Source organism: Silurus aristotelis (assembly GCF_946808225.1).
Source record: "Silurus aristotelis genome assembly, chromosome: 18".
Lineage (NCBI taxonomy): Eukaryota > Metazoa > Chordata > Actinopteri > Siluriformes > Siluridae > Silurus > Silurus aristotelis.
Window position 1 is genome coordinate 18,703,955 of NC_139591.1, and position 16,495 is coordinate 18,720,449.

Sequence of the window (16,495 nt, forward strand, 5' to 3'; positions counted from 1 at the left end):
ATAATTTTATTGAATTGTCCCATATCCCATTAATTAACAACAGAAACCGTTGAGTTTTGCGTTCAGTATGTGTACACAGTATGTAATGAAACTGATCGACAACGGTTCATATTTATATTTACTAACGATGAAATTGTTTTACAATTTATTATCTAATTTATGTCTTCAATATTGTCATCTGTCACCTCAGTGACCTTGTTTAACTTTTGATGTATGAAGATATCTGTGAGTTAAAAAAAAAAAAAAAAAAAAAAAAAAAAAAAAAAAAGCCTAAGTCACAATATTAGCGTGTTAATAAAGTGCCTTCAGTATTGAACTTGAGCGGCTTAAACCGAGAAGGAAAACGTTTTTTTTTTTCTCATAGTTTGTGTTTCTGTTTCTGCATGGAGCTGTTCATCTCTGCAGTGCTGAATTAGTTCCATTTTTTTCCAGAGTCTTCAGAAGTGCATTTTTAGCATTCATACTCTAAGTGCCGCTATTTGACTAGATTCGAGTTTACTTAGAAAACCAGGCAAGGTCCTTCCTACCTTTTGTTTTTTTCAATAATGAAACAACGATTTGGGTTTTTTGCTGCTGAAATTAGACCAGGATATACCAGACTTTGCTTTCCAGTTTGAAGAAGGTTTACATTTTGGATTATATTTTAACAGTGATTACAGGATTGCATCTCTATCAATATGGATAATTTTCGCTCGTGTTTTGCTTCATGGCATCGTCGGATGACTCCAGCGCAGCTAAAATGGCAGACTGTGTTTTATATTTTGTGTGTTTACGGGATGGACTTTGTGTTTTGTCAAGCGCGATATTTAGTCCCGGAGGAGACTCCAGAAGGTTCATTTGTAGGCAACATCGCCAACGATTTGGGAATAGAGATAAGCAGACTTATTTCTGGAAAAGCTCGGGTTGTAACAAAGGGCGGGCGGCAATATGTCGAACTGAGCAGAGACAAAGGCACCCTCGAGGTGAAGGAGAGGATAGACCGAGAAGAGCTCTGCAAGCAAACAACGCCTTGCAGCTTCAGCTTTGATCTGATCATGGAAAACCCTATAGAACTGCATCGTGTCACTGTGGAGGTTCAAGATATAAATGACAATGCACCAAAATTTCCTAAAGGTACCGTCAATTTACAAATTAGCGAAAACACAGCACCGGGAAAACGTTTTCATTTAGACAGCGCTGTAGATTTGGACGTCGGTGAAAATGGTATCAAAAGATATTCTCTCAGTCAGTCCGATCATTTCAAGCTAATAAACGATCAGGCTGTTGAAAGATTTGTTAACATGGTTTTGCATCGTGAGCTCGATCGAGAAGAACAAAATCACCTCGAATTAATCCTTACTGCATATGATGGAGGATCTCCTAAAAAATCAGGATCGATGAGAATTTACATTTCTATATTAGATGCAAATGATAATGCTCCAGTGTGTAAACAATCACTTTATAAAGCGGAAGTAAGAGAAAATTCTCCAATAGGCACAGTCTTAACTACAATAAGTGCCACTGATGCTGATGAAGGTGCAAATGGATTGGTGTCATATTTCTTTGCTCAGTCAAGTGAAGGAGCCAGGAGGCTTTTTATGATAAATTCAGAAAAGGGAGAGATTACAACGCTAGACAATTTAGATTACGAGAGTGAGAAAAGTTATGAAATAAATATTGACGCAATTGACAAAGGAGGTTTGTCAGATACCTGTAGCGTTATAATAGAGATCATAGATGAAAATGATAACTCTCCGTCCATTCAGCTCATGTCATTTTCAAACGTCATTGCAGAAAATTCTCCAATCGGTACAACTGTGGCTGTAATTAATGTGGAAGATGCAGATTCCGGTAAAAATGGGCTTGTGCAGTGTAAAATAAATGAAAACATCCCGTTTAAAATTGAATCGTCTCTTTCTGAATACTATGCTTTAATTACAGATGAAACTCTTGATCGAGAAAATATTGCTGAATATAATATCACCATCCTGGTATCCGATCAAGGAAGTCCTTCACGTTACAGTAACAAAACATTAAATGTTAAAATTTCTGATGTGAATGATAATCCACCCGTATTCAGTTCTGAAGAGTATAAAGTATTAGTAAGTGAAAACAACTCTCCTGGTGTATCTGTGCTGACAATTCAAGCGCGCGATGATGACTGGGGCCCAAATGCTCGTCTGTCTTATTTTTTGGAGGAATATAACATACAGGGCAACCCAGTGAGTTCTTTCGTCTCTGTGAATTCAGAAAGCGGGGTTGTACATGCAGTCAAGGTTTTTGATTATGAGCAAATGAAATCGTTCAGCTTCAATGTGACAGCGCGAGACGGAGGGTCGCCTCCTTTAAGTTCTGAAGTTACAGTGACGATCGTCGTTCAAGATCAGAATGACAATGCTCCTCAGGTTCTTTACCCGGTGCAGACTGGTGGCGCTGTAGTGGCTGAGATTGTGCCTCGTTCAGCAGATGTTGGATATCTGGTCACTAAAGTGGTGGCTGTTGATGTAGACTCTGGTCAGAATGCCTGGCTCTCCTACAAACTCCAGAAAGCCACAGACAGAGCGCTGTTTGAAGTGGGAGCGCAGAATGGAGAGATACGAACTGTGCGTCAGGTCACTGACAAAGATGCTGTGAAACAAAAGCTCACTGTAGTTGTGGAGGATAATGGACAACCATCTCGCTCAGCTGTAGTTAACATCAATGTAGCTGTAGCGGACTCTTTCCCTGAAGTTCTCTCAGAATTCACAGACTTTACGCACACCAAACAATATAATGATGACCTCACCTTTTATTTAGTATTAGCATTAGCTGCTGTTTCTTTCCTTTTCATCACAACGCTAGTAGTTATAATATCAGTAAAGATCTACAGGTGGAGGCAATCGCGCATCTTTTATCAGTCCAATCTCCCAGTTATTCCGTATTATCCACCTGGTTACGCAGACACAGGAGTCACTGGAACTCTGCCGCACGTGTATAATTATGATACTTGTATGACGACTGACTCGAGGAAGAGTGACTGCAAATATTCTACAATTGGAAGACAAGGGGTTATAATGATGGACCCGAGTTTTTCAGAAACTCTGAAGAGCGCGATGAGAGAATGTGTATTGCAGCCCGACCCAGAGTCACCGGAAGTGGTAAGGAAAATTTAATTGATGTAGTGCTAATCAATTATTGAAAAATAAAGTATGTGTTAGCCTACGCCCACAAAAACTACTTCTACTACATCTATTTTTTATTATAATTATTGGTCCAACCGGACAAAGAAGAAATTTTATTGTAATTTCTACTATACACAGTGGTACACAGTAAACAGTAAACATCATCATCGTTTCATCGAGATTGAATGAATTTTCTTCATTGTAATTTTACCACTTAACTTGAATGTACTCATTCCTTTCCACTCTACAAACTATTATTACATTCTATTTGCAACAGCTTATTCCTTTAGTGTTTCAACTCAATTTATTTGGGGAAATTGATTGCTTTTAACCATATAAGTGCTGATAACACAATATGAGAGACCAACCTGAAACAACTCAAACAGTTTATTATAAGTTATGTTCTTTTTTTTTTTTTTTTTTACTGTAGTTATTTTTTTTTTTTTACCGTCGGAATTAAATTGGTAAATCATATTTAAAAAATAATATTCATATTTTGAATGTATGTATTTGTGAAATTGTCTCTGTGACGTTTGGTAAGATGTCTAACATAACATGTTATATCCTACTATTTTTTATATAATATTAGGAAAATATCTGTAATGTTTAGTATAGACTCAAAGGGCCGCTGTTTAACAACACAGTGCTTTCAAATCCTGAAATCCTCCCACATGTCCCATTGCATCAGAGAGCAAAGAAAGAGACAGCGAATTGCTCCATGTTTGCATTTACAAGAACCATTTTGTTTCTTGCAGTAATTTAGGAAATTGTGCGTTGTTGTTTTTTTTTTTCAAAATCTAGGGACATAAAAGCTTAAAATCAGAATTGGAATTCGGCAAGAAATGTACGCTATGGCGTGGTGGCACAAGGCCCTGCTTGTCTTCGTCTTTTGTTCTGATCGTGCGTGCGGCCAGATCAGTTATTCTATTCCCGAGGAAATGGCGAAAGGGTCGATGATCGGAAATGTCGCCCAGGATTTGGGATTGGAATTAAAAAGACTAAAATCGGGAAGAGCAGGGATTTTTTTTAGTGACATCGAGCAATATTTGGAACTGAACAAAGAAAACGGATTTCTTCTCGTTAAAAAGAAAATAGACCGTGAGACTCTGTGCGCAAAAACAACTCCCTGTGCGCTCCATCTCCAAATCATTTTGGAAAACCCGATGGAGTTAAATTCTGTCACCGTGGAGATCACGGACATAAATGACAATGCTCCTTATTTTCAGAAGACTGAAATGAGGTTTGAAATAAGCGAGTCAGCGATGATCGGTGCCAGATTTGTGCTTGGTGAAGCTGTCGATCTGGATGTTGGAATAAATGGACTTCGAAGCTATTCTCTTGATCATACAGATAATTTTGTGTTGGATAAACAAGCTGATGCCGGAAAAATTGTGGATATGGTGTTACAAAAGCCCTTGGATCGAGAAAAACAAGCGGTAATAGAGTTGTCGCTGACTGCTTTTGATGGAGGAGAGCCACGGCTATCGGGCACGATGCATATATTCATAATAGTAGTGGATGTTAATGATAATGCTCCTATATTTAATACAAAAATCTATAAGGCTACTATTCCAGAGAATGCACCAAAAGGCACGAAACTGATAAGAGTAAGTGCTTCTGACTCAGATGAAGGCTCAAATAGTCACGTAACATATGGTATTTCTGATGCAATGGACAGATCTGTGACTGATACTTTTCTTGTAGATCAGCAAAGTGGTGAAGTTACATTAATCGGTAACATTGATTATGAAAAAACAAACATATACCAATTAGTTATTCAGGCCAGAGACCAAGGAGGACTCTCTGACACATGTAAAATAATTATTGATATCTTGGATATTAATGATAATAAGCCAAGTATTGATATTCTTTCTATGTCTAATTCTTTATTAGAGGAGTCTAAACCCAATACTGTGGTAGCTATGTTGAATGTATATGATCCAGATTCAGGTGTAAATGGGCACGTCCAATGCATGATTAATGATAATATTCCTTTTATAATCAAATCTCCATCCAATAATTTCTTTACCGTCCTTACAGAAAATGAACTGGATAGAGAGAGACAAGCTGAGTACAATATCAGTGTAACTTGCTCTGATGAGGGATTTCCTTCACTATCGAGCAGCACTTCACTCCATCTGCAAATATCAGATGTAAATGATAATGCTCCTGTTTTTGAGAGAAATAATTACGAGGCCTATGCGGTGGAGAACAACACACCAGGTTTTTCTATTTTCACAGTGAAAGCAAGTGATGCAGACTCCAACCAGAATGCTCGAGTTTCTTATATTTTAGAAGAGAGCTCCGTTAATGGAGTTCCTGTTTCATCATATGTGTCAGTCAGTCCTGATAATGGAGTCATTAATGCTTTGCGCTCTTTCGACTTCGAACAGTTAAAGAACTTTAATTTCCGTGTCAGAGCACAGGACGGAGGCTCCCCTCCACTCAGCAGTAATGTGACAGTAAAAATTACAATCCAAGATCAGAATGACAATGCTCCTCAGGTTCTCTACCCAGTACAGACTGGTGGCTCTGTGGTGGCTGAGATTGTGCCTCGATCAGCAGATGTTGGATATCTGGTCACTAAAGTGGTGGCTGTTGATGTAGACTCTGGTCAGAATGCCTGGCTCTCCTACAAACTCCAAAAAGGCACTGATAGGGCACTGTTCGAAGTGGGACCGCAGAATGGAGAGATACGAACTGTGCGTCAGGTCACTGACAAAGATGCTGTAAAACAAAAGCTCACTGTAGTTGTGGAGGATAATGGACAACCATCTCGCTCAGCTGTAGTTAACATCAATGTAGCTGTAGCGGACACTTTCCCTGAAGTTCTCTCAGAGTTCACAGACTTTACGCACACCAAACAATTTAATGATGACCTCACCTTTTATTTAGTTTTAGCATTAGCTGCTGTTTCTTTCCTATTCATCACAATGCTAGTAGTTATAATATCAGTAAAAATCTACAGATGGAGACAATCGCAAATACTTTATCAGTCCAATCTCCCAGTTATTCCATATTATCCACCCGGTTACGCAGACACAGGAGTTACTGGAACTCTGCCACATGTGTATAACTATGATGCTTGTATGACGATTGACTCGAGAAAGAGTGACTGCAGATATTCAACATTAGGAGGACAAAGTGTTTTGGTGATGGACCGCAAACTTACTAGGCCTCAAGGTGTCAGTGAAAATAAATATTTGGATGATGATAATTCTCTAGAACTGGTAAGTGCTTTCTCAACTTACTTTGCTCTTTTGTTTCCTTGCATTTCTTGAATTCTAATATGCTCGTCGTTTTTTTTATTGTTTGTTCAAGCTTTGTATTTATTATATTTTAAAAAGTTTTAGCGCTAAAATTTGCCGCAAAGAAAAGTTTTAGCTCTTTTTCTTCGATGAAGAGTCTCCTTTTTTTATGTTTAAAGCGAATATTTTATTTTAGGATTTTACAGAATTTCATATTTGTATGCTGTTGTTCTATACTTTTGTCTCTAAGTGCTGCTATTGATCTTTGGAAAATGTTGGCTTAATTTGCTGTGAATAACGGCTTTACTGACACAAGGTTGGAACACGAATAAAGATAGGACGATACATTTGAATGTCTTTAAGGTTAGAGTTTTCTGGAATTAAGCAGAAATCCTTGTTAAGAAAGGTCTTGTGTATTTTCTAATGTGTTTCATTAAATAACTTGGACAATGCATGTAGCAGTAGATGTATCGTATGCATTGAGGATGCCAAGATGGTTGCTGTATTCGACTGTGCACTGGCAAGTACTAATCTGTCTCTTTGCTTCCGCTGTTTTATTTTGCGGCAGTCAGATTTGTTATTCTATTCCAGAGGAGCAGAATAGAGGTGCATTTGTAGAAGATGCAGGGCAGAATTTAGGGTTGGATGTGAAACGACTTCTTGCAGGCCAAGCCCGTATCGTAACTGCCGATAATAATCACTATATCAAGCTCGAATGAGACAAATGGATTTTGGTCCTCACTCAAAGAATAGACTGTGCACAATTATGTGGCAAACTCGCGACTTGTAGATTCTGTTTTGAGATAATATTAAAAAATCCAATTACATCGTGTCACCGAAATTATTAATTTAAATGACCACGCTCTGTCTTTAAACAAAAACGAGATTTAATTTAAAATCAGCAAGTCTGCAGCGCTAATAAAACTTGATCTTTGACAGGGGTGGTCACACTTGTTTATGATCAATCAATCAAAATTATTTGATTAGCAGCCCCTGGTTGCTACTCACTCTCTTAATTTCTATTGATGCAGTAAAGGTGTATTTAGTTTTTCACACATGGGTTTTCCATGTTGGCTTTATTTGTAAAATAAATAATGAGATCTGCTAAAGAAGTGCTTATTATTTTTTTTAAGGCTTTATATGTAACACGATAAAAGAGGGTGTACTTTTATTTTCACATGATTGTAAACTTTGACTTTTAGTACCAATTATTTTGGACAGCAAGGTCCCCTGGTGGTCTAGTGGTTAAGATGCAGCGCTCCCACTGCTGCGACCCGGGTTCGATTCCCGGTCAGGGAACCATCCCCAGCCACTCTTAGTGCCGGTCCCAAGCCCGGATAAATTGGGGAGGGTTGCGTTAGGAAGGGCATCCAGCGTAAAACATGTGCCAAATCAAACGTGCGGAGGATCCGCTGTGGCGACCCCTAACGGGAGAAGCCGAAAAGAAAGTTTTTATTTTGGACAGCAGCAAATGACTTATCTCTGTATTCTGAATAGTTACATTGAGTAATAATACTATACTACACTATACTATACTATACCATTCCATTTCATAATTCTACAACACATCATGTCACCATGCTATACATCATTATACCATGCTATATATTATACCACACTATACCATATTTCACTGCATGCAATACTATACCATATTTTCACATTATCTTATTTGTACTTTGCTATATCACTTGATACTACAACATACATCATATATCATGCAATATATCATCTGATTATTTGAGAGAACTGTTTAATAAACAACATGTAGATTATAAATTCATAACCAATTAATGGTTTGTTTAGAAAGGTTGATATTAACATAAAGAGAAGGAAGAGGATGTGGAGTTGTAAGGATGGTGGAAGAAATAAGTAAATTCTTCTTAGCTCGTTTATTTAACAAATTTTATGACTTGTTAAGGACCTGGTTAATTTTATTGTGTCCTGATAGGCAACACCATAAAAGAGGGTGTACTTTCATTTTTATATGACTGTAAACTTCATCTTTCAGTACCAATTGTGTTGGACAGCGGCATATCACTTATCTCTGTATTCTGAATGGATACTATGATTAATGATACTATACTATACTATACAATTTCATAATTATATTTCAACAAATCATACCACCATGCTATATTTAATCATATCATGCTATATATCGTACCACACTATACTTTATCACAATAACTGCCATACCATTATAATAATACTATTTCAAATGTAGCTCACCAAATCACTTGATATTAAATCATACATAATATATCATAAATTATACCACCTGTTTTTTTTAGATAACTGTTTTATAAATATTATATGTAGTTTAGAAACGCATACACAATTAGTGTTTTGTTTAGAAAGGTATATATTACGAAAAAAATTATAATATAAATTGAGAAATGATACTATATTATGCCATTTCATAAGTATATTAAAGCACATCACCATTGTTGGTACATTTCTGGAAATTATTAAGTTTATTACCTAATCAAGTTTTGCTATAGGTCTATGAGGAATTATTGATAGGGAATTTGTATGTAGTTCTTAGATTTGACTCACAGGGCCGCTGTTTAGCAATGATGTACTAAGACAAGAGATAGAATCATCAAATCCTCCCACGTCACCCCACTGTATGAAAGAGAAAAAGAGGCCGGACTTTTTTCACGCCCAGTGTAAACGCGATGTCTGCTAAAAATATTTTTTTTAATAACAGGAGTTTACGTTCGCGTTGTTGATGTTAAATCTAATGTTCGTTATACTATCGCTGCGTTTACAGTCGCTTAATTCAAAAATGGATATTTCTGCCATGCAGTGGCGCACGGTCCTGCTGTTCTTTGTCTTCTGTTCTGACTGCGCGTGCGGCCAGATTAGTTATTCTATTCCCGAGGAAATGGCTATAGGGTCGATGATCGGAAATATCGCCCAGGATTTGGGTTTGGACATAAAAAGACTGAAATCAGGAAAAGCGCGGATCTTTTCAGGCGAAAGCATGGAATACGTGGATCTGAACAGAGAAAACGGTTTGCTTCTGATTAAAGAGAAAATAGACCGTGAGTCTCTGTGCGCAAAATTAACCCCGTGTGCGCTTCATCTCCAAATCATTATGGAAAATCCGATGGAGTTATATTCTGTTACCGTGGAGATCACGGACGTAAACGACAATGCTCCTAATTTTCAGAAGAATGAAATGAGGTTTGACATAAGCGAGTCAGCGATGATCGGTGCCAGATTCGTGCTGGGGAAAGCTGCTGATCCTGATGTTGGAATAAATGGACTTCGGAGCTATTCACTTAAACCCACGGACAACTTTGTTTTAGACAAAGAATCAGGGGGGGAGAAGAATGTTGAGATGATTTTACAAAAACCGCTTGATCGGGAAAAAGAAAGCCATATTACTCTGACGTTGACTGCGTTTGATGGTGGTGAGTCTCGGCTGTCGGGAACCATGCAGATATATATAACCATAATGGATGCTAATGATAATGCCCCTGTATTTACACAGAAGTTGTATAAAGCTGCAATTATAGAAAATGCAAAAAAGGGCACCAAATTGACAAGAGTAAGTGCTTCTGATGCCGACGAAGGTTCTAACGGTCATGTGTCTTATTATATTTCTGACGCAGTGGACATTTATTTAGCAGATCTTTTTCTTGTAGATCAGCAAAGTGGAGAAGTAACTTTAAACGGCCTGATTGATTATGAAAAATCGAGTATTCATCAGCTTGATATTCAAGCTAGGGACCAAGGAGGACTCTCTGACACATGTAAGGTAATTATTGATGTGCTGGACATTAATGATAATAGTCCAGCAATCACAATCGTTTCCATGTCCAGTTCAATATCCGAAGAATCCCACCTTAATACTGTGGTTGCCATGCTGAAAGTAAATGACCCTGATTCAGGGGTAAATGGACAAGTTCACTGTACTCTTAATGATAATAGTCCCTTTACCATCACATCAACGTCCAAAAATTTCTTCAGCTTGTTTACAGATGAGGAGATGGACAGGGAGAAAGAAGCTGAGTATAACATCACAGTGACTTGCACTGATGAGGGACTTCCCTCACTCACCAGCACCACTTCTGTCCGTTTACTCGTATCAGATGTAAATGACAACGCGCCTGCATTCGAGAGAAATTATTACGAGGGGTATGTGACAGAGAACAACAAACCAAGTCTCTCTATTTTCACAGTGAAGGCCAGTGACGCAGACTCCTCCCAGAATGCTCGGATTTCTTATCATCTAGAAGAGAGTTTTGTCAATGGAGTGCCTGTATCATCATATGTGTCAGTCAGTGCTGATAGTGGAGTCATTAATGCTGTGCGCAGTTTTGACTTTGAGCAGTTAAAAAACTTACAATTCCAGATCAGAGCGCAGGACGGAGGCTCCCCTCCACTCAGTAGTAACGTGACAGTAAAAATTACAATCCAAGATCAGAATGACAATGCTCCTCAGGTTCTCTACCCAGTACAGACTGGTGGCTCTGTGGTGGCTGAGATTGTGCCTCGTTCAGCAGATGTCGGCTATCTTGTCACGAAAGTGGTGGCTGTTGATGTGGACTCTGGACAGAATGCCTGGCTCTCCTACAAACTCCAGAAAGTCACAGACAGAGCGCTGTTTGAAGTGGGAGCGCAGAATGGAGAGATACGAACTGTGCGTCAGGTCACTGACAAAGATGCTGTGAAACAAAAACTCACTGTAGTTGTGGAGGATAATGGACAACCATCTCGCTCAGCTGTAGTTAACATCAATGTAGCTGTAGCGGACACTTTCCCTGAAGTGCTTTCAGAATTTACAGACTTTACGCACACCAAACAATATAATGATGATCTTACCTTCTATTTAGTTTTAGCATTAGCTGCTGTTTCTTTTCTCTTCATTACAACACTGGTAGTTATAATATCAGTAAAGATATGCAGATGGAGACAATCACGCATCTTTTATCAGTCCAATCTCCCAGTTATTCCATATTATCCACCTGGTTACGCAGACACAGGAGTCACTGGAACTCTGCCACACGTGTATAATTATGATGCCTGCATGACGACTGACTCGAGGAAGAGTGACTGCAAATATTATACACTCGGAGCGCGAAGTGTTTTAGCGATGGACCCGAGTTTTACTGAAACTATACAGCACAAGATGACGGGAAATTATTTCCTAGAAAATCTTAATTCTCCGGAGTCGGTAAGAGCTTGTTATTATAATACCATTATGTTTCTCCCTTTCATTCAAATATATAATTCGAACCAGAAACCAGGTTTACATAACTATGATTCTTTGTGGTATTTGGAAATGTACTGAGCTGATAATCTATACTTAAAATGGACAGCCTAAATCGCACAAATCTGCAGAATATTTAAGACTACTTGACTATTTCGTTTTATAGAAACTACATCTGTTGTCTATATTTATAACAGACATGTTCAATTACTGCATTCATTGGCATTTTAGACATATTTATATTGGTGTATCTCAATCGTTGTGTAACCAGCAGTGCTAATATAAAAAAAAAAGCAAAAATAAATAATATATATCTATATATTGTAAAGGCCAATTCAAAATACAAGTAAGTATTTAACAAAGTTAAACAGAGATACTCTTTTTTTTTTTGGATGTTGTTTTTAGGGAGCGAATTAGCCTCAATTCTATACATGAGTTTTTTTAATAACAATAATAATAATAATTTTAGTTAAATGGGTATTAAATCGAATTTGATTTAACAAAATGCTTATCATGGCAACATAAAATATGTAGTTCTCACTTTTTGACTCAGAGGGCCGCTGTTTACTTACGTTGAAATGCAATCGTATCCCACCCAGGCTCGCTCACATTATGAACAAGCAAAGTAAGAAAGCATTCGCGTCTCGTTCTCGGCATCTCCATAGTCTTGATTGATTTTAATAGACACAGTGGATTTTTAAAACGCTCGGTTTAGTATTTGCTTTTGACCATTTGGATTAGAATATTTGGCTTTTTTAATATTAGGATTTACTGGTGAGAAGACTCAGGTGGTCTCCTTTACAGAAGCTGCGGCGATGTGGCACACGGTATTGTTTTTCATCATTCTTTCGTCTCGCCCAGCGCTGACGCAGGTCAGCTACACCATACCGGAGGAAATGGCGAAAGGTTCGAGGGTTGGAAATATTGCCCAGGATTTGGGATTAGATTTAAAAAGACTGAATTTTGGAAAGCCGCGTATATTTTCTGGGGATAATACGGAATACATCGAGCTGGATAAAGACAGAGGTATGCTACATTTAAAAGAAAAAATAGATCGGGAGTATGTGTGCGCTAAAACAACACCTTGCGCTTTACATCTCCAAATGATTCTTGAAAACCCGATGGAACTGTACACGATAACTGTAGAAATCATGGATATCAATGATAATGCGCCATTTTTCCAGTCGGAGGAAATCCGTTTTGAAATAAGTGAGTCGGCTGTACCCGGAGCGAGATTCGTTTTGGAGAGAGCAATGGATGCTGACGTCGGTACCAACGGACTTCAGAGCTACTCACTTAAACCTACAGATCATTTTGTTTTAAATTCCCAAAATGACCCGGAAGGAATCGTTGAAATGGTTTTACAAAAAACACTGGACAGAGAAAAGCAGGAAACGTTCACTTTGTTATTAACAGCCATGGATGGAGGTGACCAGATTCTGTCTGGTACTGCACAGATACACATTACTGTACTAGATGTTAACGATAACGTTCCTGTTTTTACACAGAAAGTGTATAGAGCCACGTTAACAGAAAATTCAGCTGCACGAACTAAATTAGTTACAGTTAGCGCCTCAGACGCGGATGAAGGTTCAAACGGTCAGGTAACATATTATTTGTCAAAAACAAAGGATAGTTTGTTAGAGTTGTTTGATGTAGACAGACATACTGGTGAGGTTATGTTGAAGGGTGAGGTTGACTTTGAAAAATCAAATAGTTATCAGCTTGAAATTCAAGCTAAAGACAACGGAGGACTCTCAGATTCATGTAAAATAATTATTGATGTGCTAGACATGAATGACAATAGCCCAGCTATTACGATTCTGTCTATGTCCAGTTCAATATCTGAAAATTCTTTTTCTGGTACAGTTGTAGCGATGATGAAAGTAAATGATCCGGATTCAGCTGCAAATGGACAAGTTCATTGCACTATTAGTGATCAAATTCCTTTTGCAATTACATCCACATCCAAAAATGTCTTTAGTCTGCTCACAGATCAGGAACTGGATAGAGAGAGAGAAGCTGAGTATAACATCACTGTGACTTGCTCTGATGAGGGACTTCCCTCACTATCCACCAGCACTTTTCTTCATTTACACATATCAGATGTAAATGACAATGCTCCTGTTTTTGAGAGAAATTATTACGAGGCCTATGTGGTGGAAAACAACGCTCCAGGTCTCTCTGTATTCACAGTGAAGGCCAGTGACACAGATTCCAATCAGAATGCTCGAGTTTCTTATATATTAGAAGAGAGCTCTGTTAATGGAATTCCTGTATCATCATATGTGTCAGTCAGTCCTGATAATGGAGTCATTAATGCTTTGTGCTCTTTTGACTATGAGCAGTTAAAGAGCTTCCATTTCTGTGTCAGAGCACAAGACGGAGGCTCCCCTCCACTCAGTAGTAATGTGACAGTAAAAATTACAATCCAAGACCAGAATGACAATGCTCCTCAGGTTCTCTACCCAGTACAGACTGGTGGCGCTGTGGTGGCTGAGATTGTGCCTCGATCAGCAGATGTTGGATATCTGGTCACTAAAGTGGTGGCTGTTGATGTGGATTCTGGACAGAATGCCTGGCTCTCCTACAAACTCAAGAAAGCTACAGACAGAGCGCTGTTTGAAGTGGGAGCGCAGAATGGAGAGATACGAACTGTGCGTCAGGTCACTGACAAAGATGCTGTGAAACAAAAGCTCACTGTAGTTGTGGAGGATAATGGACAACCATCTCGCTCAGCTGTAGTTAACATCAATGTAGCTGTAGCGGACACTTTCCCTGAAGTGCTTTCAGAATTCACAGACTTTACGCACACCAAACAATATAATGATGACCTCACCTTTTATTTAGTTTTAGCATTAGCTGCTGTTTCTTTCCTCTTCATCACAACTCTAGTGGTTATAATATCAGTAAAGATATGCAGGTGGAGACAATCACGTATTTTCTATCAGTCCAATCTCCCAGTTATTCCGTACTTTCCATCCGGTTACACAGACACAGGAGTTACTGGAACTCTGCCGCACATGTATAATTATGATGTTATGACGACTGACTCGAGGAAGAGTGACGGCAAATTTTCTACAATCGGAGGACAAAGTTTTTTAGTGACAGACCCAGCTGTTGTAGAGACTATGCAGCGTTCGATTAAAGAAAATATATTTCGAGAAGATCCTGATTCTCCTGAAATGGTAAGGATTTATTATATTAATTATATATGTATTAACATTATAATATATTTAAAATATATATATTATTTATAATTATGAAATATATATTATTTATAATTATGTTGTATGTAAGTCTGTAAGAAAACTTTAACTCTACAAATTAGGTCTTTTTTGTTTTATTGGTTTATGAGTGGTAAGGAATTCTCTCACCCTTGGTTTTGTGCTGTGAGTGGTGGTTTGAATGAAGTTTTGTGTGTATGCAGCTGAGTGAGAGAGAAAAGTGTGAGAATGTGATGAGAAAAATAAACCGTTAGATAATAATTACTTATATTCCCATTCTGAATTGTGAAGAGTTTAGAATTTATGCTTGACATGCTGGGTTTAATCACTGGTTCGTGGAGTGAATTGCTGGTTCAGGCTGGGTTTCTAGTTATTCTGGAGTTAACTTCTGGAAGACTCCAAGGATGAAAACATTCAGTTGATTTGGAGTTTGTGTATCTGGTGAGCACTATATAGTGTTCAAATTAATGTAAAGACCAGAATTTCTTTGATTACAAGGACCAAGTCTGTGACCCTTTTAAGAGAATAAGAGGAAGAGTTCCTGGAGGCTTTCTCTTAAATGTGGCATTATGTGTTACATCATTATGGGATACAGGTACCATTATTTAATTTTTATTCTTCCCGCTCTGGAAAGTGAGGCTACCTTGTACTCTACAACATCTGAGTTGTCTACATGGCAAAAAAAAACTGTTGTGTGTGTATTCACAGCATGTCATATTAATTCATATACTGTATTAATCTGTGCACACTTCAAAAAAATTGGAAGTTGATTAAACTTAAAAAAGTAAGCTAATTTGCTGCAAAGCAATTTTAAGTTTACCCAACTTCCATGATTAAAATTATGCAAAATCATTGTAGAAAGTTGATTGAACCTCTAGTTAAAGTTAGCTATACCTTCCTCAGTAAGTACATCTAACCTTCGTTAAAATTTAAAAAGGGGGTTGAGTGAACTTAAGGAAACGATTAGGAAAAACTACAGACCTGAATTTCAGTAAACTCAAAAAAGCTTTGCAGCAAATTACCATAATTTTTCAAGTTGGTTCAACCTAATTTTATTTTTTTAATTTATAGCTTAAAATCTTGCATTTGAACTTCTTCCATAAATTCCCGCATGGCCTTCACAATAAAGATCAAACACAAAGATTGCAAACAAACTTAAAAAGACTGTAATTTTTTACAGAAAAATATTTATTTGACAATTCTGCTATAAGCGACACATTTTCTGTCAACATGAACTGCAAAAATTAGACTCAGTTCTACTCCAGTCATCAAAATAAAATAAATAATTCAAAATAAAATATATATACAATTACTTTATTATTAAAATAAAAGACCAAAAGAGAAGCAATCGTGGAATGCCTTTAAAGTGTTGGAGTAAAACAGCACAAATGCTTTTAAAGTAACAAAATTGTTCGGAAAGTGCCAGAATAACAATCTTAAAATGCTGGAGCAATAAACAAGTCCAGAGTTTCAACACATGCGTTACAGCAATCCTTACAACTGTTGAAAAAAAACTTGAAAGTCACAAAACCTTACATTAAAACTCAAAACTGACTTTGGCATATATTGTACTGTTATACAGCTACTAAACAGGAACAAATCATTACTTGCACTTTTGATTAGCCATATGAACTGCAGCTAATTAAACTTTAACAA

At 37.6% G+C, this 16,495-nt stretch overlaps 1 protein-coding gene across 22 annotated transcripts in view; it reads left to right on the forward strand.

Moving 5' to 3' along the window:
• The window catches only part of LOC310741048 (protocadherin gamma-C5-like), a gene marked incomplete at its 5' end in the record, with an annotated part of 208,022 nt that overhangs the window by 120,910 nt on the left and 70,617 nt on the right, over positions 1-16,495 (forward strand). For 4 of the 22 annotated variants that reach the window (XM_083568443.1, XM_083568445.1, XM_083568456.1 and 1 more), the window contains one exon: positions 3,791-6,370. The exons of 11 other annotated variants lie outside the window; for them this stretch is intronic. In XM_083568443.1, coding sequence (XP_083424569.1) covers positions 3,983-6,370 — 2,388 coding nt within the window. Of the gene's footprint in view, positions 1-486; positions 3,117-3,790; positions 6,371-12,218; positions 14,801-16,495 lie in introns of those variants that run through there. 7 more of the 22 variants (XM_083568448.1, XM_083568449.1, XM_083568460.1 and 4 more) reach the window with 5 other exon arrangements.